General features: G+C 44.3%; 1 protein-coding gene and 2 pseudogenes across 1 annotated transcript; all 3 read right to left on the minus strand.

Moving 5' to 3' along the window:
• Positions 1–7735: 7735 nt before the first annotated feature.
• On the minus strand, positions 7736–8445 carry LOC147985383 (uncharacterized; annotated as a pseudogene).
• A 13835-nt stretch (positions 8446–22280) lies between these two features.
• On the minus strand, positions 22281–23358 carry LOC147985384 (uncharacterized). Its single transcript, XM_087541542.1, has 2 exons — positions 23075–23358; positions 22281–22584 (listed from the first exon to the last, which is right to left on the minus strand). Exons 1-2 carry the CDS (start codon positions 23356–23358, stop codon positions 22281–22283), a joined length of 588 nt encoding a protein of 195 aa, XP_087397668.1.
• Positions 23359–25337: 1979 nt separating this feature from the next.
• Positions 25338–26016, minus strand: LOC147985385 (uncharacterized; annotated as a pseudogene).
• Positions 26017–26578: the final 562 nt, after the last annotated feature.

Here is a 26578-nt window from a genome sequence, read left to right on the forward strand (position 1 = left end):
TCGATCTATCAATACAAACTCTATTTTCACATACGTTTATTTTCTATCGTTACCTCCTGCCAAGCTCTAGCAGCCCTAGGGTTTGGCGATCTTTGCCATTTTGTGTTGGAAAGTGGCCGGTTCTCCTCCACGAAAGCAATGAAATCTTTGTTGCTTTGCTCGTAAAGCATTCGTTCGTCGTCACGAAAGCACGACAAATATCCTGGTGTTGCGCGGCGATTTCGCGTGCCAACACAATTGGCGACTCCGCCGGGGACGAGAAGAAGAAGAGCTACACGATGAGTACCGAGTCCAAGAACGGGAGCGACATCGACCCGGAGAACGTCATCGCCGTCACACTCGACGATGTGTCGGAATATGTTCGGCGCGAGCTTGAAGAGGAGCTGGAGAAAGAAAAGGTTGAGAGGTTGAAGCTGAAGTTGGCTGGATACGCGAAGACGAGGAACGGTGTCGTCAAAAAGGTAGTTCCGAGCCCTTCCGATGCTCAGGTAAAAAACTCAACCGAAGAAATTGCTCACCTAATTTATGTGTCCGTAGCTAGTACATATGGTTCTGATATGGAAAATACGGCGCGTACAATTACTAAAGCAGTAGCTAATAGACTTGAAGAATTTAAGGTGCAGTTTAATAAAGATCTTGAAAATTGTCTACCTGGTCATGTACGCTCATTAGTGCTGCAAGTCAATGATGAGTATTCTGGAAAAAGACCGATGCCAATAGACAGTAGCGGATTTAACAATTTGCCAAGTAATATACATACGCCTAGTGCATCAGCTAACGCTATACAACTATGCCTCTTTAAACAATAATCTGGATGGCCGGAACTATGTTGGTAGTTCGGCTAATAATTTTGTTCCTAGTACTACTGCTCCTATTGTTTCAACTTCGGTTCCAGAAAATCACAATAGCAATAACCAAAGTTTTGGATTTATTTCTAATATGCAGCAGCCTAGTTATCGGACAGTGGCATATAGTATGCCACCGCTGCCGCCTGTCGGTACCGGGGTTCCGTATGGGCCGGTTCCTGATTCATATTTTAGTGGGTCTCCGTTGCAAACTTCGCATGCTCCAGTTTCTTTGCCGGAATTTCCACCACGTGCTGGTGTTCCATCTGCTCCACAAGCCAGTTCTCTACAGCCCAATAATAATTTTAAGGATCAGGTTGCTAACATACTTAGAGAATTTGGTTTAGAACCTAAAGGTAGAGCACGTGCATATCAAAAACCATACCCTGATTATTTTGACTCGACACCATATCCTCGTGGTTTTAGAATTCCAGATTTTGTTAAATTTACGGGGGAAGATGGTAGATCTACTTTTGAGCATGTGGGACAATTTTTAGCACAATGCAGCGAGGTCGGCACATCGGATGTTTTAGATTAAAATTGTTTCCATTATCTTTATCCGGCACTGCATTTACTTGGTTTACATCGCTTGCTCATAATTCTATTTCAACATGGGCACAATTGGAGCAAAAATTTCATGAGTATTTTTAAAGCGGTGAAACAGAACTTCGTCTTTCAGATTTAACTATGGTTAGGCAGAAATATAATGAGCATGTTCATGATTATATTAGGAGGTTTAGGGATGTCAAAAACCGATGTTTCAGCTTGACCATAGCCGAAAAGGATTTAGCCGATCTTGCCTTTTCGGGTCTACTCGCTCATATCAAGGATAAACTAGAAGGGCAAGAATTTTTAGATGTTAATCAAGTTTTGCAGAAGGCTTTGGCGCAAGAAAACCGGGCTAAGGAAATTAAACAATATAGTCGGTTTAAAGATAATAGAAATAAAGAGAAAGATAATCATGCGGTTAATGCCTTAGATTATGATGGTGATTCGGCTAGTGAGGATGATGTTAATATATGTGTAGCCGAATGGGTTCAAGCGCCAAAGTCAAGACCTTTTGCATGTTCTTCTTTGAAACCTACACCTGCTAGAAGAGATGAAATTAAATATACTTTTGATGTAAGCAAGTGTGATAGAATTTTTGATATGTTACTGCAAAATAAATTAATTAGAGTGAGGGAGGGTCATGTAATTCCACCTCCAGAAGAGTTGGGTAGAAGAGCTTATTGTAAGTGGCACAATTCTTTTTCTCATGCTACTAATGATTGTAACGTGTTTCACCGACAGGTACAATCGGCCATCAATGAAGGACGGTTGGCGTTTACAGAAGGTTCTAAGATGAAGCTCGACATCGACCCTTTTCCTATCAATGTGGTCGAGCTTGAGAGTAAAAAAATGCTTATTTAGTCGGATCAGACCAAATCCGCAAGAGAGAAAAATGTTGTTGATAACAATGCTCCTCCAAGGATGATCAAACCAAAAAATCCAGAACTAGGAGTATGGAAAGTTAATGGAAGAATAAAACAAGCTCCAAGGCCAAAGCCGACAGTTAGCATGTTGTTGGAAAAATATACCTCACGCAAGACCAACAATGTGTTTAATCGGCTCGGAGGTAATAAGCGTCCAAGATCTCCTTCTGGACCCCGCGGTCATGAGCAATGGCAAGGAAGTGTGTATGACCAACAGCCGTATTTTGCAATGGAACCGACATATTGGGGTTGTGCACCTCCTATGTATACGCAGTTTCCTCCATGGGGGTTTAATCCTTGGGCGCCATATCCTACAGGGCCAACCTGTTATTTTCAGCCGAGATGGACTCCGTCGAGGCCTATGTTCAGACCAAACGTACATGAGAAAAGGGCTCGTTTCAATGAGGTGGCTAGATCACACGACGCCATCGAGATTCGAGGAGGTCGATCACCGGTACGCAGTGCAGAGCGCAACAACTATAAAGGCGACTACAAGCGAGTATGGATGCCGGTAAAACGTGCCAATCCTAAACCCGAAAAAAGTGTAGATGATTTAGATGCTGCTCATGGTCTGAAAATAGCGGAACACCAGTCAGATGAAGGTGTTGTCAATTGTACAGAAACAAGCAGTGTCTCGAAACAAGCTCTCGGTACAAAGGAGAAAAGTAATGGCGTAAAGTTGCGGCAAGCTGGCCAGTCTGATCAATTTGAAAAGCAAACTAATTCTGGGCATGACCCGCATGCACGGCCAGATGCTATATCTTTATGTACTATTCAGAAGCCTAAATCGGCTAACACACAAGCTGATTTGATCATAAAGAATTGTGGCATAGGAACGTCCAGGAGTTTGCCTCCGAGAAGTTTCAAGTATAATACTAGTGCATCTACACGATGGGACTCAGGCAATGTACGCGGCCAGGGATTTGATGCCAGTACCGTATATGATCAGCAGAGAAGTTTTTTGGCCAGAGATAAAATGTTTGCCAGAAAAACAGAAGTACGTCAGTATAGGCCGAAGGACTTGGGGGGCAGCCAAATTAAGTTTGTCACGCCAGGGACTAAACCAGCACCGCAGTGGTGCCCGAATGGACTTACCCATACTCAGAAACGACGTGTACAGCGACTGCGGACATTGGAAATAAATGAAGAGATAGCTGAGAAGAAGCGTGATAGATGGTTCAATCATGATAAACCAATGATGCCTACAAAGACTTGGAAGGAGAAGCGCATCGCAGCAGAGGAAAATAAAAATACGGATGACACCATTATTGCAGAAAATTCAGAGAATGATAAAGATGTACCAACTGGTATGGATGTTAATATGGTGTTTGCGTTGCCTGCTGAATTTCACGCGCCCGAGGCTGAGATTGCCGAACTTGTTCTTGGCCCAAAGAATGCTACATTTGAGAAACCAGAGAAGCATGGGCAGCACCTAAAGCCATTATTTATCAGAGGTCACATTGATGGTAAGCCTATTGGTCGCATGCTTGTTGATGGCGGTGCAGGTGTTAATATTATGCCCTTTTCGGTATTTTCTTAGCTGAACCGAAAAGAGAGTGAGTTAATGAAGACCAATATGGGACTTAGTGGGTTCTCAGGGGAATTGTCCGAGGCTAAGGGCGTTATTTCTATGGAGCTCACGATCGGAAGCAAAACGTTGCCAACTGCATTTTTTGTTGTTGATGTCAAAGGCCGGTATAATATTCTGTTGGGACACGATTGGATTCATGCAAATTGTTGCATCCCTTCTACCTTACATCAGTGCTTAATTCAGTGGGTTAACGAATAGCAGTCTTAGACACATATATTTGAGTGGGCCGTTATGACATTTGGGTTGAAAAATGCCGGCGCTACATACCAACGAGCTATGAATTTAATTTTTCATGATCTTCTAGGTATTGTACTAGAAATATATATTGATGACATAGTTGTTAAATCGGATGGGTTTGATCATCATTTAACCGATTTAAGATTAGCTTTTGAAAGGATGCGCCGGTATGGACTAAAAATGAACCCACTCAAATGTGCTTTTGGCGTGTCGGCTGGTAAGTTTTTAGGCTTCATAATTCATGAAAATGGCATAGAGATTGACCCTAAGAAAGTGGAGGCAATTAGAAATTTGGAGGAACCCACATGTAAAAGGGATGTGCAAAAGTTGTTAGGAAAAATTAATTACTTGAGACGATTCATATCTAACCTTGCAGGTAAAATTGAATCGTTTGTTCCTCTACTTCGGCTAAAGAATGAAGCCGAATTTACTTGGGGGGCAGAGCAACAAGATGCTTTTAATTATATAAAGCAATGCTTGTCGAATCCTCCAATATTGCAGGCGCCCAAGTCTGGTGCGCCGTTCAGGTTGTACATTGCTGCAGAAAATAGGGTGATCGGTGCGGTGTTGGCGCAAGAGGTCAGCGGGAAAGAATACATCATTGCATAATTAAGCTGTCATTTGCTCGACGCCAAAAGTCGGTACGTGTTTATTGAAAAGTTATGCTTATCTTTATACTATGCATGTACCAAGTTTCGGCCTTATCTTCTTTCTAGTACGTGTGTTGTAGCTTGCCAGGCTGACATCATTAAGTATATGTTGCAACGACCGATTCTTAGTGGTAGGATTGGAAAGTGGGCTTACGCATTAATAGAATATGATTTAACATATGAATCGTTGCGTGCTATGAAGGGTCAAGTTATCGCCGATTTCATTGTTGATCATAGGATTAAAGATGATGAAAACATTAATTATGTTAGTGTATGCCCATGGAAGCTTTATTTTGATGGATCGGTTTGTTGGGAAGGGCAAGGCGTTGGTAATGTTTTAGTTTCACCTAATAATGTTTTTTATAATACATCAATCCGTTTGGAATATCCTTGCACTAATAACCAAGCTGAGTATGCAGCTTTACTATTTGGTTTACAAACTTTAGTTGATATGGGCGTAAAGGATGTATATGCTTTTGGAGGTTCGCTTCTGGTAGTGCAACAGATTAAAGGCGAATTTCAATGTTTTGATGGGTTATTAAATAGTTATTTAGACCGATGTTTAGACATAATTAAGTCTCTAGATACGTTCACCATCCATCATATACCTAGAGAAGAAAATTCTAGAGCTAATTATTTAGCACAGCAAGCATCCGGTTATCATATTAGTAAAGGAATGTTTTTTATATTAGACAAGCCGATGCATGCTGCGTCTATAATGATGGATACTTTGCCACAGGATGCACTTGGGCCTAGCACAGTTGATCAACTAACTGTACAATGTAGTGCAGATTCGGTGCATGGGTCACAAACGACCGAATTAGCAAATAGTTTAGAACTAAGTGATTGGAGAGTTCCTCTAGTTAATCATTTAAAGGATCCAAGTCAAACTAAAGATAGGAAATTCGGCAAATGGTCGCCGAGTTGGGAAGGCCCATATAAAATTATAGAGATTGTTCCTGGAAATTCATATTTTGTACAATCTTTGCAGGGAGATAAGTTGTCAAAAGCTCTCAATGGAAAATATTTGAAGAAGTATTATCCTAGCATGTGGCAGGAGGCCTGAACATGTTGTGGCCGATATGTTATTTCAAGTATCGCCCTGAGCAAATTTGGCCGATATATTATTTGAGATACCGCCCTAAGAAAATTTAGCTGATGTATCGTTGGACATCGCCCTGAGTAATGATATGATCAGTGATCGACTTCATCCTACGGCAACTCCTATAGTATTTTTGGTCAATGCAATTGTACCAAAAACAGGGGGGCATGTGTTGATGGTATAATTTGGCTACTTAGTATGTGATGAGCCAAATTAAATCAATGGTTTATCAAGTTGATCGGTTAATGCATTGTTAAAGTATTGCCACAGGAAATTTCATGGAAGGTGAAGATACAAGTCCTAAGAAGAATCATATGCTATACTGGACCATGGGCGTGATGCATGCAAGTGATATATATCTATGTATATGAAGAAGTATGCTTAGTCCTGATGGCCATTATCCAGTTTGATTTGCGACGTTGCCGAAATATTTAATATTTTCTTTGTGGGCTCAAGGTATTTATACATATGCTTAGCCACTATATTTAGTGTGATGGCGACGTGGCCGGAATACTTTATTCATATATACAAGAGTGCATGTACGTGGATATGGCCTAGATTTGCTACGTACTTAAATCGGCAAGTATATTTTTGTAGACGTATGCTACATGGTAACCGAATCAAGAAAGGCGTCCTGATCGGTTTTAGCTTCAGAGTTGTAATCTTGTACGCCAAGTCGTGCCATATATATGTAAGGCCGTGGCCGATTGAGGAAGAGAACAATCGATCTATCAATACAAACTCTATTTTCACGTACATTTATTTTCTATCGTTACCTCCTGCCAAGCTCTAACAGCCCTAGGGTTTGGCGATCTTTGCTGTTTTGTGCTAGAAAGCGGCCGGTTCTCCTCCACGAAAGCGAGGAAATCTTTGTAGCTTTGCTCGTAAAGCAATCATTCGTCGTCACGAAAGCACGACAAATATCCTGGTGTTGCGTGGCGATTTCGCGTGCCAACATCTTGTTTTTGCTCTTTTGTAATCTTTTTTTCCAGTGTAGGGGAGTGCACTGCTTAGTAAACATATCTGTACTTCATTGATTATGTTCCTGTAGTGCACGTTCATATTTTTCCGCACTACATTTTTTTCAATGTAGAGGCGTGCACTGCTTTGTAAACCACGTGTGCACTGCACTGATCAGCGTTCTGCACTGATCAGCATTCTGCACTACATGTGCACGCCTCTACATTGGGGTGCACTGCATGTGCACGCCTCTACATTGGAGTGCAGTGTGCACGCCTTTACATGCACAATTCTCATTTTTGGTTTTCATGTTTTTTGCTCTTATGTTATTTTTTTTCCAATGTGGGGGAGTGCACTGCTTAGTAAATCATTCTTGTACTGCGTAGATTTCGTTTGTGTGCTGCACGTTCATATTTTTTCGGCACTACATATGCAGATTGCATTTTTCTTTTTGTGTTTTATATGTTATCTATTTGTTTTTCCAAATTTAGGGGCGTGCACTGCTTTGTTGTTTATGTGTAAACTTCATTTTGACAAAGTCTGTACCGCATTGGTACACAACTTGCACTACATGCTACCTTTTTTGCACACTGCTCGAATCTAATGATACATGAGCAAACAACAGAAAACAAATTGTCACAGGCATTCTATACGATAAGTTCATTATTAGCGAACTAATTTCAACAGAAAGCAATCTAACATAATCAAGGTTCACATCATTACAAGCGATTCTGCATGGGAAGTAAACTAAGTTCAGCAAAAGCAAATGATCACAAGCAAACTAATGATACATAAGCAAACAACATAAAGCAATTTTTTTTGATAATTCTAAAACGACGATGGCCTTGGTGGATCTTTGGCCGGCACCATCTTCTTCTTCACCAGTCAGTGCATGCAGCGTCTCCCCATCCCCAGCTGGTCCTGGCACGCTTCTTGGGTGGCTCCTCCTTCTCCAGCTTTGCACGGTGAAGCCCGTCCTGAGTGAGGGTGATGCGGTTCCATATCTCGTACGCTACGTAGGCGTCCTTTGCAGCGTACTCGATGTGCCTCCTGGACAGAGGCAGGGTGGCCCAGCGCTTGTGCTCGTCGTCGGTGATATTCTTCTTCATGTTGTTGTAGTAGTCGTCGATGAGCATGCCGGAGACGTCTCCAAGGGAGTCCAACTCCTTGGTTGCCTCGGGCACCCTCCACTCCTTCTGGATGTCGACGAAGTTGGCGACCTCCAGATTGACACGATCCAGCCTTTTTTGTCGCCGTCGATGGAGAAGCCTGCAAAGGTGTACCTGGGGTCGGCGAGGAAGTTGTCGAAGATGGTGCACCTTTCAGCGGCGCTCAGTTGGAAGAGCAGCACCGGGTGTTTCTTGCCGATGGAGAGTTGGCAGAGTGCGGGTTTCTGCGTCGCTTCAGGCTCGTTGTTGTACTCGCGATCAATGCCGATGATCTTGTGGCCCTGGAGGCTGAGGTGGCGCTCGTACTGCGCGAGGGTGATCGCCACCTGCTTCTCATCGTTGGTGTGGATGACGTGCAACTTGGTGTTGCCGTGTGCCTCCAAGGCCTCCACGTCCTTGTACTCGTCGGCGAACGCCATCGCCGGTAGTGGGGCTTGGTGTTTTTGCGTGGAGATGGCTGTGACAGAGCAATTTGGTGGCAGCGCGATGGGTACTTGTGTTGTTTGTGGATGAGATGGCCTATGGCAGGGGTCTGAATTTAAGGGGAGGCGCGGTGTGGGATGGCCGCAGCGGATGAACTGCACGATCTCGGCAACCATGCGGTTTGTGCAGATCGTGGGTTGGTGTTGCGTCTGTGATCGTGGGCTTGTGACGATGGAACCGCTCCGATTGAGCGGTTGTATGCGAACGTTTTTTTTATCAGTAGATTTTTTTAACCACCACTTTTCTGTGCAAACGGGCTTTTTTGTGACGTTTATATGTATCATACGTGACAACGAAACTGCATTTGTTGTAGAACCACACTGCATCATGTGCAACGGAGAACTGCATGGTGTCTACAGGTGCATACTTCACAGTATTTTTTTGCGTGTCCTTGCTGGAGCCCCTGAATAAAGTATAATGTATTCTGCATTTTTACGAGTTTTTCACTGTGTTCTATACCGTGTTTTCATTCTTGTAGGTAATCCGCAACTGGATTTTCTAAACCGTACTGCTTTGTGTACCTAAAAGGACTGCATCCTTGTAGTGCTGTGTACTGCATCAATTTTTCTGCCTGTACTTACTGCAGTCCCTGTACGGGAGGGGTAAGGGGGGGGGGGGGTTGGGGGGCCCCACATTAATTTTTTTGAAGTTATTGTTTTTTCTTAATGGGCCTTATTGGGCTGTGTTCGGGAAGTGAAGACGCATTTGGGCCCAAGTCGGCCTGGTAGCACGGCCGTTTCCCTGTGCGCTGCGTGCGGCGTAATGTTTAGTCCCACCTCGCCCGCGGAAGGCGCGCCCGACCTGTTTATAAGCGCTAACGCGGCAGCTGTATCGAACTCCTTCGGTTACTTATTTGAGCACTTATACACGGCGCTATATGCTATATGCTCCCTGACCTATGGGCCCTTGTGCGCCTGGCCCCACGCAACGCGGCTCAGAACGACTCGCCTGCTGTGGGCGTAGACCTACTACGAGACTGGCTGGGGTAGGTTGCACTTGGGTGGTCAATTTTTTGTAGTAGTACCTCACTGCATCATGTGCAATGGAGAACTGCATTTGTTGTAGAACCGAACTATATCGTGTGCAACAGAGAACTGCATGTTGTCCACAGGCGCGTACTTCATTATGTGCAATAGAGTGCAATGTATTCCGCATTTTTACGACTTTTTCGCTGTGTTCTATACCATGTATTTATTCACAATGTAGGCAATCCGGAACTGGATTGCTAAACCGTACTGCTTCGTGTAACGAAATGCACTGCACTTTTCTAGTGTTGTGTACTGCATCTGTTTTTTGCTTGTACTTACTGCATTCCTTGGTACGCGAGGGGTCCCATTTTTTGTGTGGCACTTATTTGAATGTAGACTTTTTCTTTTCGAATGCGTTTTCTTAACATGCATGTTATTTTTTATTTTAACTTTTTTTTACGAACTGCGTTTATTTTATTTTTGTTTTACCAACTGAACTTCATAGTTCTTTCATAAAGAACTGCATCATGTGCATTTTGATGTGGTCTTTCTTATTTTAGCCGGGCCGTTTTTGGGCCGGCCCGTTTTATGTTACTTTTTGCCACACGCGGTCCTCCTGCGTGTCCGTTGCAGGCGATCCCACCTCTGACAAGGAGAGAGACCGAGAACAATCCCCTCTCCTCTCTTGCAGTTCCTCCCTCGAGCAAAACCGCCGTCGCCCGCAGCAACCACCGTTGCCGGAGGAACCGCCGCCCTCAAGAGGTTCTTATTGCTGCATTCGACATCGTCGTCCGCTCCACGAGCCCTTGCCACTGCGCTCCCGCAGCCCTTTCGTGTCCGTTTCCGTCGGCGCACTCTTCCTCTTCCCCGCCGCCGGCGCCGCAGCTTTTTTGTGGTATGTTCCTCTTGTTCCCGGTCTCGATCGTCCTCTCGTCTTGTGTTTTTGTTATTCTCGTAGTTGCTGTTTTTGCTTGTGTAATTTTTCCGTAGGCAGCCGATTTTATCTCGATTTTGTAGTCGATACTTGTGTGTAGCAAGGTGGATCTAGGGTTTCTTGAGATTTTTCGCCGATTTTGTTGCTTATATCTGTCGCTTCGTTGTTGTGCTGCAGGCAAACGCCATGTCTTCGCCGAGCAGAGTGGGAGGAGGAGTTCAGGGTATGTGGAGTGCTTATTTTAGGCTTTTGTTTATTTTTGTTTGATGTTTATCTAGTTTCTTAAATCATCCTGCATATTTGGTTTATGCTCTGTTAGTTGTCAGTGTTCGTTTGCATTATTTTTGTCATGTGATGTTTTGTAATTTCTGTTTCTGGTTCTTTTGAATGAAGTAGGTGATTGTGGTTCTCATAATGATACACCAATTCGCTCTCATTGTCCTGGTGGTAAGGATCATGGTGTGGAGGGAGGACATCAATTGAATTCGCTGATTGAAACTTCTCCCATAAGTGTGGCCCCTCCTTCTGGTATGTGATTGATTTGTTTATTTTTGTGTATGCTGGTTAATTCGATGTTGTACAAATTGGTGTTGCCTTGTTGTATATAGTGCGGCATTCTTGTTTGGGAAGAAACATGAAGTTAATGTATGCAATAATGTATTTATTTTGTGTATGTGAACTCCACTATATTTATGTGTGAACTGCATTGTTGTTTTATTCAAGTTTTTTGTGCAATGCATTAATTTTTATTTTTAGCTTATGGTTGGAGCACTGCATTTTATATGTCTAAGTGTACTGCATTTGTTCTTTTTGTGCACTTTTTAACAACCATAGTCAAACTTCTTTTTTGACGCTGTGTATGTTTTCCATGTTGGGGCACCTGGGTGTGAGGAGGTTACTCAATTGATTGACCATTATTTTGAAGAGGGTAATGTTGGTGTGAGCTTTGACCAGAGGCAACCCGTTTTATCTAAGACACAGTCGCGGTCTATTGATGGTACAGAAGAAGTTACACAGGATTGGATGGTCTCGGAACAGCTTCGTCAATATGAGTTGAAGCAAAGCAAGAATAAGTTGAGGTTTGAAAGTGACTCAAAAGAGTTTGCGGAGAAAGAGAAGCAGAGGAGAGCTGCAGATGGTGCCAAGGGTGCCAAATTTGCCAAGGAGAGGAAGCCTTCTTTGCAGAAGAAGAGGCTGAGTACTGTTGCCGAGGAAGGTGGTACACCTCGGCGGAGTCCACGTGTTGCTGGCATGAACAAGAGAACTGCTGAAGCTGGTGGAAAGGATGATCCTCAGTGCAAGCGACTACATGTCACTGGAGGGATGTTCATAGTGGTAGACGCAAAGACTGTGGTTCATCTAAGAGTCTACCCAAGCGTGCCCGTGACGATATCGATGAAGATGTTTGTGGTGACTCTGGCGAGGAGGTGGATGTTGTTCCAAGGTTTGTTGAAGTGGACTGCATTTGTTTTCTTCATTGTTATTCTATCTGTGTTTTCTCTGTCTCTTTTTTATGGCTAGTCTTCTAATGTGGATTGCATTTCCGTTTACACAGAGGAAGAAGTCTAGTAAGAGCAATGCAGTTGAAGATGATGCTGAGGTAGATGATTCTCGATTTAACAAGACCGTACGTTTGTCGCGTCCCACTGTTTGCACGGCTGCTGCCTTGTTGAAAGAGGCACACTGTAATCGTGTTCGGGATGCTGGATTTGGTGTTGTCTTTGAACTGACAGTAAAGAAAAATGTGTCGCGCATTCTTATGTGCTATCTGATGGGAGTGATTGACTCTGCCACCATGATAATGGACTTTGGGAATGGCAGGGTTCTTCGAATCAATCGTGATGTAGTTCATCACATTTTTGATTTACCCATGGGACGTCACACTGCACCCATGCCTGCTGCCAATGGCCATGATGACTCGTTGAGTGCCCTCAAGGATGAGCTTGGCTTTGACCGTTCAAAAAGTATAGGTGTCAAGGACTTGCTTGAGAAGCTGAAGGTGTTGGTGGAGGAAGATGATCATGTGACTGTTGACCTTGCTGTGAAGGTGTTCTTCCTGATACTCTACCAGAATTTGCTGTGCCCCGGGCCTACAGTTCGTTTGGGTAGAGTTGCTGCAACGGTAGAGAACATGGATTATGCGGCTATGGCTCAGATGGACTTTTGGCAGCTTGTTGTTGATGAGTTGCAGGCAGCTGTGGTAAGGTGGCAAACAGAAGGCAGCAAGTAGAATTGTGCAGAGGGTTGTGCCATTGTCCCCCTGATTATGTATCTTGACTGCTTGAAGCTTCGCAAATTTTCAGTCATGCACACGTTGACGCCACGTGCGTCATACCTGACGACCAAGGACCTGATGAAGTTATACAATGAGGATGTGCTTGTGAAGGGAAAGATTTATTTGGAAACTTACAAATTTGGGAAGCTGCCGGTTAGTGCGTCTGAGTTTTGAATATCAGTTTTTTAAAGGTGCAGCCATTATAAATCTGAACTTCTATAGTACTCACATGCGTACTTCTGTTTGCCTCTTTTTCTTTTTTTTTGTAGTGGAAGGCGTCAGGTGATATTGTGTACAACCGTCCTGTTGCAGTTGAACGTGGCAGCTCTGATGCAGGACCTAGCACTCATGCTAGGTTTTATGAGCCCATATGTAGCCAGCTTCCTGCCTGTGATGATGAGGTGCCGCGTACTTGTGGTTTCATGGCTCGACAGATTTTTGATAATAGAAGCTCTTCTAAACAGATATTTGTTGGCGGCAAAAAACATGAGGAGATTGATGAGCTTCTTCTGAAGGTTTTGAAGTTGACTGAAGATTTGCCAACCTCTAGTGACAGGTTGAGTACAGTTGCTGGTTTTCCCTGTTGGCCATGGCCCACGAGATGAAGATATTGTTGCTGCTCACAATTTTGATTGTGGCATGATTGAAAGCCTGAAGATTGCAGTGACGAATGTTCGGTCTTCGTATGCTCAATTGAGACATTCACCAGAGGAAAAATGAGGTCGGTATGAGAAGGATGCTGGGCATATTTTGGATGAAATGAACCGTCAGGACGCTGGTGTTGGCGTTGATAATGTATGTTCTAGGTTTTTTGTGATTTTGAACCTCTTTTGTGTACTATGTGGACTGCTCCTCATTTTTCATGTTTTTTGTGATAGGCTGGAGTGGAATCTTCTGGTGTCCACGGAACTAGGGACGATGGAATTGGTCAGGTACAAGTACTTCTGCAATGTCTGTTCTGCCATGTGTCCCTCTTCTTAAATTTGCACTTGTTTCTTTCCATTTTTATTGTATTTTTTTGTGTACTTCACGGTTGTGAAGTGTGTATTGCTTGTGCATATTTGAAGTTTTTTCTTTTTTGGTCGTTACCAACTTATATTTCGTTTTTGGTTTGTTCTATGCCTGTAGACTGGTGATGCTGCTTGTGATGTGGACAAAGAGACCTACGATGGCTCTGGGAAGGATGAGGTCTTGGCTGATGCATCGTCCCCTCCGGTTGTTGTAGCTGATAAGGTATAGTTGTTTTACTTGTTCTATTAGTGTGTTGTAATCTAATTTTTTGTTTGTTGTTGTTGTAAACTTTATGTATGCTGTTATGTTCACTCGTATGCATTTTCATTTACATATTTTTAGCTGCAATAATTTTACATGTGTGAGCTTCAGTGTTTGACTGAAGTGAACTGCATTCCTTTTTTTGCATGCGTGTCCATAATGTTTTACACAAGTGAGCTTCAGTATTTAACGTAACTGAACTGCGTCGTTTGACAAAGTGATCTGCGGTTATTTTTTACGTTTATGTGGGTTGAAGTTGTAGTTGTTTTGATACACGTGGTTTGCAGTTGTTGTTGTGTTAATTATCCCCGCACTCATTTTTGTGTTATTGTGTGTTTTAATCTTTCCACGGCGTGGAGAAGAAAACGTGGAAGTTCACGTTGATCTAAATCAGGGTGGTTGTGCTGTTGATGGTGGTGGCAGTGTTGGTGCTTCTGCATCGGTAGCTATCGACTGTGCAGACACTTCTGTAGCTCAAGAATACCATGATGCTCTTTCCCCCAGTGGGCATGAAGACTCTGATTTTGTCATTGAAAAGCCGCTGGAGAATGTCGTCCCTGCTGTTAGTGTTGTTGCTTCCCCTATTTGTCTGGCGGCCAACGATGTTCCTGAAGTATCGATAATTGAGCCTCATGTAGCTGAAGTATCTAAGGACGTTGCGGTTGACCAGACTGTTGTAAAACCAGAGAATGCTGATGTTGCTGCAGAAGGGAAGTCCAGTGAGGTTGTGGTGGATTCATCGCAATCTGTCAAAGAAAATCTTTTGGTGAGCTCTGAAGAACAACATCATGAAGACTCTGACACTGAAGGCAAGAGTTTTGTTTTCCAACAGTGCAGTTGAAGTTTTTCTCATTTCATTTTTTGTTTAATTACTATGGTATCTGTATTAGATGTTTAATGATAAGTGAAACTTGATCTTTTTGTTTATGATTTTCAAAATAGCTAGCAGAATTTCCTTATCTTAATTTTTGAACTTCATTATGTTGGATAAGTGAACTTCATCTTTTTATTATAGATGACGGACTTCCTGTTGTGACACCATCGAGCATTGATCCAGCTCTTCTGAAAACATACAATGAGTTGCACGCTGCTGTTATGAGGGTTCAGAAGGACAAGAAGAAGAAGTATGGTTTTTTAGAAATTGTTTTGTTCATATGTATTTTCTAAATTTGGTTTTTAGCCCTTTTTCTTTGTTGTTATTTTTTTAGTATCTTATGTTTTCAGTTTTTCATGAAAAATTCAGGGACATGATTGCTTTTAAAACTGAGTTGGGTGATATTACCATTGGCGAAGTTGGTCAATCCTTTTGGGATAAAGGGATGCTCACTACAAGACTTGTAGATCTTGGGGTTTCTTTGCTGGTAGATAAGTTTAAGGGATCTCCGACAATGGTTGTCCCGTACCATATTTGTGTAAGAATGAAGATTTTTTTTGATTTTGTTTTCTGATTTCGTGCGACGGACATTTTTCCTTGAGCACTATTTGATTTTGGGTTTTTATTGGCAGACAAATATTTGGAATGGTGGTACTGTAGGCAGAAGTGTTAAAATGGTATTCTCTTCAAAAGCCGAGGAGCGTGTTGATAAAAAGGATATGGTGAGTAACGTTTTTATGTGTCAAAGACTATATTTTTTGCGTGTTTGTTATTACAGTCTTCTGTTTCTTCTTCTTATTATAATTTTATTTATTTTTTCATGCTTTGAACAGGTCCTTTTTGCAACTTTTGATCCACCAGATACAAGGGATGGCATTGGTCATTATTGTGTAGTTGCGTTAAATGTGAAAGAAAGGCGGTTTGAATTTCTTGACTCGCTCAATAAACCTGGCAGTCCTGGTGCGATCAGGATTTTTAGGAGGATGGCTAAAAATATCAAGCGTGCATGGAAAGAAGGAAGCTCAAGTTCTGATGAGCCGCTAAACCCTCCTACACTTGATGGATTTGTGTTGAAACATGTCATTGTCCCAACGTAGCCTAATGGGTGTGTTCCGTACAGCCCGTCTTCACCATACTGCTCAAGTTTTTTTTTTAATTTTTCATTTTTTGAGAAACTGATGTTTTTTATTCTTTTTATTGCAGGCATGATTGTGGATTCTATATGTTTCAATTCCTGCAGACTTGGGATGGTGTTCGAGTTGCTCAGTTTGGGGTGGAGCACATTGGCTACATCAGAAAGGCCATGCTCTATAGTTGGCTCACATCGAGAAAGTGTTCCCTTGATTTAACATCGCTTTTAATTTTTGCAGATAAAGGTTGTTTTAGTGAACTTCTTTATCCTTCCTTTATTTATTTTTCGCCTACTGCTTGCTTCCGGTTCTTACGGGCTTTTTTAATAGTTTGTTTAGTTACGTTCGTGATTTAGATTGTATGTGTATTTTTTTGTTGTGTTAGTGAGTTGCATTTTTTATTTTTTGGGCAAGTGAGCTGCATTGTTCTTTACAAGTGGGCTGCATTGTTGTATACATTTTTTTAGTTCTGCATTGCTGCTGACAAGTGGACTGCATTGCTGTAGACAATTGTGCTGCATTCTATTCTTTAGTGAACTGCATTATTTTATTTTAATGAGTTTATTTGTATTTTTTTATGCTGAGTGTTTCCATGTTTTTTCTTTCACGGTTTTAGGTTTTGATGGGGGGCTTCATGAAGGCTGTACGTCACTGTTTGAATCCGAGGGTTCTGATGTGGTTATGGAGGATTGCGCCATTGAAATTTCTCCAGATAATTCTGGTTCTTTGGCTGGAGATGGTTTGAACACAGCTGTGGCGTCTGGACCTGATGGTGGAAGTGTTTCTCGCCCTAGCTCCCCACATGATGTGTTTGATGTTGATGATGATGATTTTGTTACGCTGTGTCCTCGCGCCACGAGGAGTCGGACTGCAGCAATTAATCGTCCTCCTGTGGATGATGTTGAAGTTTTTTCGAACAAGAGGGCAGGTGAGAGGGCTTTTAAGTTGAGATGCTCTATAGAGAAATTGAAGCCTCCGAGGTTCAAATATATTGACGAGGCGAGGAAAATAAAGGATCTTGTTCTCAGCAAAGAATTTGTAACCAAATACCACGAGTAAGTTTTTATGTGTGTGCCCTTGATTCTTTTTGTGTGTTTTGTTTTTAATTTTAATTTCATTGATCCCATTTTCTGTATGTTTACAGCAGGAATGCGTTCTTTATGGTGAACAGTCCTTTTGGTGATCTTGATACTTACAATGTTGACTATATCTATAATACATTTGGCAAAGGAGCTTTAATGGATTCGTATCTCATGGATTTTGTCATCAAGTACTGGAAGCAAGACGCTGAAATGGGTTTAGTTTATCATTCTGGTGAACGTGTGCTACTTTCACCCTTATTTATCATGGTAAACATGTGCTGTCATTTTTTCTATTTGTACTGGTTTTTTGTTTTTATGTCCATGCCTGCATGCACTATTTATTCTTTTTTTCATGTCCTTTCTTTGTTCTTTTTTCTTTGAAGTATGTTCTTCAGATGGAAACATTTGTGAAGAGAGATGAGGAAGGAAACCCTGTGTTGCCAGTTTCGCATAGCACATTTGTTTTAGAAGATGCAGTTAACCAGTTCAAGGTTTTTGTGAGTGACGACGTAAACCTGTTGGATGCAAAACTGGCAAGTTCGTTGTTTCCTGTCGTTTATTTTTCTGGTTTGCTGTATTTCTTTTTATAGTTAATTTTTTGGAGCAGTGGTTCTAGTGCTACGTGTCGAAATAAGTTTTCATTTTTTGTTTTTTTATGTGAACAGATTATGATGCCACGCTCCAAGGATGGTCATTATTCCTTATACACGACGAACCAGCATCGCGAGACGTTTGATATCCATGACACTAGGAAGTACACTGCCATCCTGATGTCACGACAAAGTGGCGCAAGAGTGATTACCATTCAGATTGCACTGAAGTGGTATGTCATTTTTTCTTGCCAAGTGCAAAGCTTTTTTGTGTTTCTCCTACTGCATTTTTTTGGATAAACTGCACATGTAGTGTTTGCACACATAGTACCACACTTGTTTATGTAGTGCACTACAACATACGCGTGACAGAACTGCATTTTTCTCAGACCCCCCCGTAATCCATGTAAAAAAGGATATAAAAGGGAATGACCTCATGTGCATTTAAAAGAGGGACTGTCTAGATGTCGAAAACAACTTTCGTATCTGAATCGTAATTTGATCTGTGGTGTGTGTTATTTTTACATTGTGCTTCGTTTTTTTTGCCAGATGAGGAGGATGACTCAGTTGCTGAAGGCGATTTATGGTGAAAAAATGTGTAAATCTAAGAACCACCCTGACTGGGTTAAATTGGCAGAGAAGCCCTCTTACCCGGTCGTGCCAGCGCATGGAGCAAATGAGTGCGGAATCTATGTTCTGAGGGTGATGCAGTTGTATGACGGCCAATGTTTAGTTGAGAAAATTATCAAAACCAACGTAAAACCTTTCTCTGTTTTTCTTCTTTTTCTTGTTAATTTTTTTAATTATTTTTACCTTTTCACTTTTTGTTCTTTATGACAATCTTTTTATTTAATCACTGTCTGCATTTTTTTAATTTTCTTTTTTCAGCCTGCTATTGAAGATTGGAAGGCGGAGTACATGTTCCAGCTGCTGTTCAATCCCTCGAACATTTTGTGTTACGAAGACATGCCGCTTGAGCTACGAGAACTGATTTCGGACCTCGGGCTTACTTCCCTGTCGCAATCGCAGAAGCAGTCACAGACGCAGTAACAATCTACATTTGTATAAACCCTGTGTATGGACAAGAACTAGGGGTTCATGTTGTGTGCTGTGTGGTGTCTAAGGTATATAATGTATGAAAAGACATTTATTTTTACTTTTTGTTGTGATTCTCGTCTGCTCTTTTTGCAGTAGTGTTTTATGGACGAATTTGTATCTGTATGTCTAATTTATATAAATAATTCATACCGTATATATATGTGTATATTTTGATTTTTTGTTTGACTTACATGTTCTGTGTGAATTTGTCATTTTGACACACCTATATGTATCTTATGTGTCCCATTTTTCAACCGCATTGCATGTGATACCGAACTTCTTCGTCCAAGAGAAAGCACTACATGTTTGTCTACAAGTTTGTGCTGCAATCTTTTTTTTCCCTTCACTTTCTTACCGCAGACCCTGCATTCATGTGTGTATCTTGAAACTTCATTGCTTTATGATACTGCACTGCTTTGCCTAGCCAGGTGAAGTGCGTTGCTTTATGATACTGCACTCCTTTTTTTCCTGCCTAAACTAAGTGCACTGCTTTTTTTGCATATCCAAGTGCACTGCTTTTTTTTTGCCTAACCTTCAGTTGGTTATTTTTTATATTGTTTTTTGTTTTTGTAAGGTATGAGGGGGAGGGGGGTTGCCCCCCATTTTTTGGTTGACTATATATTTTTGTATTTTGCTATTTGTATTCCCTGTACTTAACGTACTGCGTGCGTTAGCGCGAGGCCGAGCCGGAGCAGGCGGTGACGCGGCGTGCCACGGCGCCGCATGCGCAGGCGAGTCCGTCACACCCGTGCACCTCCCTGTCTATCTTAGGGGTGTGGCTCTGGGGTTGCGTGCGTCCTATTGTTGGAAAAACAGAATGTCTGCACTGCGCCTGTCAACCAAGCGCACTGCGTGCGTTAGCGCGAGGCCGAGCAGGGGGTGGGGAGGGGTGGTCGTGACCCCCTCCCCACCCCCCTGCGAGGCCGAGCCTGGAACGAGCCGGAGCAGGCGGTGACGCGGCGTGCCGCGGCGCCGCATGCGCAGGCGAGTCCGTCACACCCATGCGCCTCCCTGTCTATCTTAGGGGTGTGGCTCTGGGGTTGCGTGCGTCCTATTGTTGGAAAAACAGAATGTCCGCACTGCGCCTGTCAACCAAGCGCACTGCGTGCGTTAGCGCGAGGACGAGCAGGGGGTGGGGAGGGGGGGAGTCGTGACCCCCCTCCCCACCCCCCTGCGAGGCCGAGCCTGGAATGAGCCGGAGCAGGCGGCGACGCGGCGTGCCGCGGCGCCGCATGCGCAGGCGAGTCCGTCACACCCGTGCGCCTCCCTGTCTATCTTAGGGGTGTGGCTCTGGGGTTGCGTGCGTCCTATTGTTGGAAAACAGAATGTCCACACTGCGCCTGTCAACCAAGCGCACTACGTGCGTTAGCGCGAGGCCAAGCAGGGGGGTGGGGAGGGGGGGTCGTGACCCCCCTCCCACCCCCCCGTGAGGCCGAGCCTGGAACGAGCCGGAGCAGCTGGCAACGCGGCGTGCCGCGGCGCCGCATGCGCAAGCGAGTCCATCACACCCGTGTGCCTCCCTGTCTATCTTAGGGGTGTGGCTCTGGGGTTGCGTGCGTCCTATTGTTGGAAAAACAGAATGTCCGCACAGCGCCTGTCAACCAAGCGCACTGCGTCCGTTAGCGCGAGGCCGAGCAGGGGGTGGGGAGGGGGGGTCGTGACCCCCCTCCCCACCCCCCCTGCGAGGCCGAGCCTGGAACGAGCCGGAGCAGGCGGCGATGCGGCGTGCCGCGGCGCCGCATTTGCAGGCGAGTCCGTCACACCCGTGAGCCTCCCTGTCTATCTTAGGGGTGTGGCTCTGGGGTTGCGTGCGTCCTATTGTTGGAAAAACAGAATGTCCGCATTGCGCCTGTCAACCAAGCGCACTTCGTACGTTAGCGCGAGGCCGAGCAGGGGGTGGGGAGGGGGGGGGGGGTCGTGACCCCCCTCCCCATCCCCCCCCCCCCCCGCGAGGCCGAGCCTGAAACGAGCCGGAGCAGGCGGCGACGCGGCGTGCCGCGGCGCCGCATGCGCAGGCGAGTCCGTCACACCCGTGCGCCTCCCTGTCTATCTTAGGGGTGTGGCTCTGGGGTTACGTGCGTCCTATTGTTGGAAAAACAGAATGTTCACACTGCGCCTGTCAACCAAGCGCACTGCATGCATTAGCGCGAGGCCGAGCAGGGGGTGGGGAGGGGGGGGTCATGACCCCCCTCCCCACCCCCCTGCGAGGCCGAGCCTGGAACAAGCCGGAGCAGGCGGTGACCCGGCGTGCCGCGGCGCCGCATGCGCAGGCGAGTCCATCACACCCGTGCGCCTCCCTGTCTATCTTACGGGTGTGGCTCTGGGGTTGCGTGCGTCCTATTGTTGGAAAAACAGAATGTCCGCACTGCGCCTGTCAACCAAGCGCACTGCGTGCGTTAGCGCGAGGCCGAGGAGGGGGTGGGGAGGGGGGTCATGAGCCCCCCTCCCCACCCTCCTGCGAGGCCGAGCCTGGAACGAGCCGGAGCAGGCGGCGACACGGCGTGCCGCGGCACCGCATGCGCAGGCGAGTCCGTCACACCCGTGCGCCTCCCTGTCTATCTTAGGGGTGTGGCTCTGGGGTTGCGTGCGTCCTATTGTTGGAAAAACAGAATGTCCGCACTGCGCCTGTCAACCAAGCGCACTGCGTGCGTTAGCGCGAGGCCGAGCAGGGGGGTGGGGAGAGGGGTCGTGACCCCCCTCCCCACCCCCCTGCGAGGCCGAGCCTGGAACGAGCCGGAGCAGGCGGCGACACGGCATGCCACGGCGCCGCATGCGCAGGCGAGTCCGTCACACCCGTGTGCACTCGTGCACTTCTTAGGAAGAAAACTTTTTACTGTATTTGTCAAGGATCTGTACTGCACTCGAGACCTATTATGGGACTGGCTGGGGCCTGGTTGTAACTGGGTTGTCAATTTTTTTCCTTATATGAAGCATCTTTTTCTTTTGGAGTATATATTTTTCGTGGTAGTACAAATGATGTCATTTGTACTACTTGCACCAACGTTGAGTACTGCACTGTGCATAACAAGTTTGTATTTTTGTGCACTGAGCTAAAGTTGCTGCAGCCCCTTCGTTCTGCATTTGTGCACGTACTGCATTTCATATTTACAGTCTGTGAACTGCCTTATATTTGTTATTTGAACTGTATTTACGTTTCTTTTATAAATATTAATATTAATGTTCTTTTTCTATAATTACTTTTGTGGATACTTTGTTCAGTGAAAGCAATTGATCAGAAACAAAATGTGATACATAAGCAAACAATAGAAATAAAATTTAATGAAAATTCTAAAACGACATTGATTTTAGAAAAGAAATGTTCGATGTGAAGCAATGGACATAATGAAAAGCTTGCATACATGAAACAAAGAACAACACAACGACTAATGTAAAGTGAAACTAAAACATAGCCCTAAATTATTTCTAGTTGCTGCATTGGATTACAGCCTTGTTCTTCTTATGCTTTTCTTCTTTGTCTCTTTTTGCCCTGTCCAGTCCCGTGATGACACCGTAGATGATTCTCCATGACTCGTATGTTGCGAATGCATCTATTGCTGCATACTTGATAATCTTTTCTGGCAGTGGGCAGAATCCCCACAGAGTATGGTCCTCCTTGCGGTAATTTTTTTCTTCATGTCATGGTAGTGAATGTCTATCATCCTGCCAGCAACATCAGCCAAAGAGTCAAACTTCTTTTTATTGTATGGGTCTCTCCATTCCACCTGAATATCAATGTAGTTGCCGGAGTTTATCTCGAAACCAGATAGCTTCAGCTTGCCTTTGTCTCCTTCAATGGCGAATCCGACGAAGGTGTACTCACCATTCATGAGGAATTTGTCTAGTTCCATTGGCCTGCAAGATGTTTGTATAGAGTGAATATGGTTTATTTTCTTAGGAGTACCAATGTTTTTTGTTTTTTCTGAAACTGAACTGCAATATGAGTATCTAAATCTGTTGCGTTGAGTAGCTGCTAATACTTTGTTCATCATAACTAGTAAACCTGATAATATATTTGCATAAACAATGCATGTTTTGTGCATGATTGTATTTCTTGAACTAGATTTCATACATGTTTTGTATAGTAATGTTGCAGTTTTCTATTGTTCAGTCAAATATTTTGTATTTGGTAAAACAAAATAAAACTGCGTGTATCGCTCGATCATATAATTCAAGAATCAAGCACATGAGTGACATACATGGAGCCAGATGAAAACTGTCAATGAATTCAGATGCCATGGTTTTCAAAAATGAAAACCAAAGTTTAAATAGTGGTGATTGCAGCGAAGAAAATTTAAAATCAATATTGACAATCAATAATACAGATTGATAGTTATATTCTGACCTATCTTTAGCTGCAGAGATGTGGTAGACAAGGCATTCTTTTTCTACACATAGCTGGAGCACTGCTGCCCGCTGTGGCTTCATGTAGTGCGTGTACTCGACATCAACGCCGACTAGTTTGACGGGCATTCCGCCGAGCTTCCTCCTGAGTGTGGACAGCATCTTGTCCACGTCTTCACCCTTGCTTGTGCAAACGTCATGGAGCTTGTGGTTGCCATGGAGATCGACGTCGTGGAGCTCCCTGGTGTACCTGCGGCGTTGCATGTAAAGAGGTGCATCCACCATGACTATCCTCTGCTCTCTCATGTTTGTTCTGGAGAGAAGAGGTTGGTGAAAGGAATTGTGGAGAAGAAGATGCAATGGGGTTTTTTGGGGTACGAAGCAGTTGCGTTTTCTCCTGTGCTCTCCTCTGCTCTCCTTGACAGGATGTGGGAGAGGTGGAGCGGGGTGGTAGCGTGGTGGGGCTCTGTTTTAAGTTACATGGCAACTACAGAGAGGTCCTGCTATGAGGATGCTCTGTTAGTGCGTTGGAAATCCGGAACATCGTGTCCTCTTTTTTTGTGACTTGTTTAGGTATGCACGCAACTGTCAGAAAATGTGATGATTGTGTTTTCGGTGAATTTTCCTATTAAGTGCACTTCTTTTATATCAGAACATAACTGCGTACGTCCACATAGTGTACTGCATGGAAATGAAATTTATTCTTCGTGCGCGGAATTATGTCGGATTAGGATTGATACAGATGTACGCACATTTTTTTGATGGAGTTCTTTCATGCAGTTCTTTATTTTATAACGCACTGCTTTGCTTAACTAGTAGAGCTGCATTTTTCATTTAAGCCACACTGCAATGCAGTAGAAGGAGAACTGTATGTCAGAAAAAAACTTAGTGGAGAACTGCACTGTTTGTTGTGGCGGACTGCATTTTGTACATTTACTACTGGCTTTCTGCGTTCTATTTTATTAATAACAAAGTGTAGTTTCTGGTTGTGCGCACGCACAGTTTTCTTTTGTTGTTGTTATTCATTTAAAAAATGTTTTCTAATTTGCTTTGATGTTTTATTTTTTGAAGTTATTGTTTTTTCTTAGTGGGCCTTGTTGGCCTGTGTTCGTGGGGTGAAACGCATTGGGCCCAAGACGGTCTGTGAGCACGGCTGGTTTCTGATGCGCTGTGTGTAGCCTAATGTTTAGTCCCACCTCACCCGCGGAAGGCGCGCCCGACATGTTTATAAGCGCTGACGAGGCCGATGTATCAAACTCCTCTGGTTACTTATTTGAGCGCTTATACACGGCGCTCGCTGCTCTATGCTCTCTGACCTATGGGCCCATGTGCGCCCGGCCCTACGCATCGTGGCTCAAAACGACTCGCCTTCTATTGGCGCAGACCTACTACGAGACTGGCTGAGGCCGGCTGCACCTGGGTTGTCAATTTTTTTTTCTATTTTGCTTTTTTTTCAATGTGAGGGCGCGCACTGCTTAGGAAACCGTCCTTGCACAGCATTGATCAGTGTTCTATACTGCATGTGCAAGCATTCCTTACTACATGTATATTTTCTCATTTTTTTGTTTTCTTGTTTTTGCTCTTTTGTAATCTTTTTTTCTAGTGTAGGGGAGTGCACTGCTTAGTAAACATACCTGTACTTCATTTGATTATGTTCCTGTACTGCACGTTATTTTTTGCTCTTACGTTATTTTTTTCCAATGTGGGGGGAGTGCACTGCTTAGTAAATCATTCTTGTACTGCATTGATTTCGTTTGTGTGCTGCACGTTCATATTTCTTCGGCACTACATATGCAGATTGCATTTTTATTTTTTGTGTTTTTTCTCTTATCTATTTGTTTTTCCAAATTTTAGGGGCGTGCACTGTTTCATTGGGTATGTGTAAACTTCATTTTGACAAAGTTTGTACCGCATTGGTACACAACTTGCACTGCATGCATCCTTTTTTGCACACTGCTCGAATCTAATGATACATGAGCAAACAACAGAAAACAAATTGTCACAGGCATTTTGTACGATAAGTTCATCATTCGCGAACTAATTTCAACAGAAAGCAATCTAACATAATCAAATTTCACATCATTACAAGCGATTCTGCATGGGAAGTAAACTAAGTTCAGCAAAAGCAAATGATCACAAGCAAACTAACGATACATAAGCAAACAACATAAAGCAAATTTGATGATAATTCTAAAACGACGATGGCCTCGGTGGATCTTTGGCCGGCACCATCTTATTCTTCACTAGTCAGCGTCTCCCCATCCCTAGCTGGTCCTGGCGCACTTCTTGGGTGGCTCCTCCTTCTCTAGCTTTGCACGGCGAAGCCCGTCCTGGGTGAGGGTGATGCGGTTCCATATCTCGTACGCTGCGTAGGCGTCCTTTGCAGCGTACTCGATGTGCCTCCTGGACAGAGGCAGGGTGGCCCAGCGTTTGTGCTTGTCGTCGGTGATCTTCTTCTTCATGTTGTTGTAGTAGTCGTCGATGAGCATGCCGGAGACGTCTCCAAGGGAGTCCAACTCCTTGGTTGCCTCGGGCACCCTCCACTCCTTCTGGATGTTGATGAAGTTGGCGACCTCCAGATTGACGTGATCCAGCCTTTTTTTTGTCGCCGTCGATGGAGAAGCTTGCAAAGGTGTACTTGGGGTCGGCGAGGAAGTTGTCGAAGACGGTGCACCTTTTGGCGGCGCTCAGTTGGAAGAGCAGCACCGAGTGTTTCTTGCCGATGGAGAGTTGGTAGAGGGCGGGTTTCTGCATCGCTTTAGGCTCGTTTTTGTACTCGAGATCAATGCCGACGATCTTGTGGCGCCGGAGACTGAGGTGGCGCTCGTACTGCACGAGGGTGATCGCCACCTGCTTCTTGTTGTTGGTGTGGATGACGTGCAACTTGGTGTTGCCGTGTGCCTCCACGGCCTCCACGTCCTTGTACTCGTCGGCGAACACCATCGCCAATAGTGGGGCTTGGTGTTTTTGCGTAGAAATGGATGTGACGGAGCGATTTGGTGGCAGCGCGATTGGGTACTTGTGTTGTTTGTGGATGAGATGGCCTATGGCAGGGGTCTGAATTTAAGGGGAGGCGCAGTGTGGGATGGCCACAGCGGATGAACTGCACGATCTCGGCGACGATGCGGTTTGTGCAGATCATGGGTTGGTGTTGCGTCTGTGATCGTGGGCTTGTGACAATGGAACCGCTCCGATTTGGCGGTTGTATGCGAACGTGGTTTTTTTTATCAGTAGATTTTTTTAACCACCACTTTTTTGTGCGAACGGGCTTTTTTGTGACGTTTATATGTATCCTGCGTGACAACGAAACTGCATTTGTTGTAGTACCGCACTGCATCATGTGCAACGGAGAACTGCATGGTGTCTACAGGTGCGTACTTCACAGTATTTTTTGCGTGTCCTTGCTGGAGCCCCTGAATAAAGTATAATGTATTCCGCATTTTTACGAGTTTTTCACTGTGTTCTATACCGTGTTTTCATTCATGTAGGTAATCCGCAATGGGAT

Source organism: Triticum urartu, chromosome 2A, assembly GCF_056163025.1.
Source record: "Triticum urartu cultivar PI428250 chromosome 2A, HENAU_Tu73, whole genome shotgun sequence".
Taxonomy (NCBI): domain Eukaryota; kingdom Viridiplantae; phylum Streptophyta; class Magnoliopsida; order Poales; family Poaceae; genus Triticum; species Triticum urartu.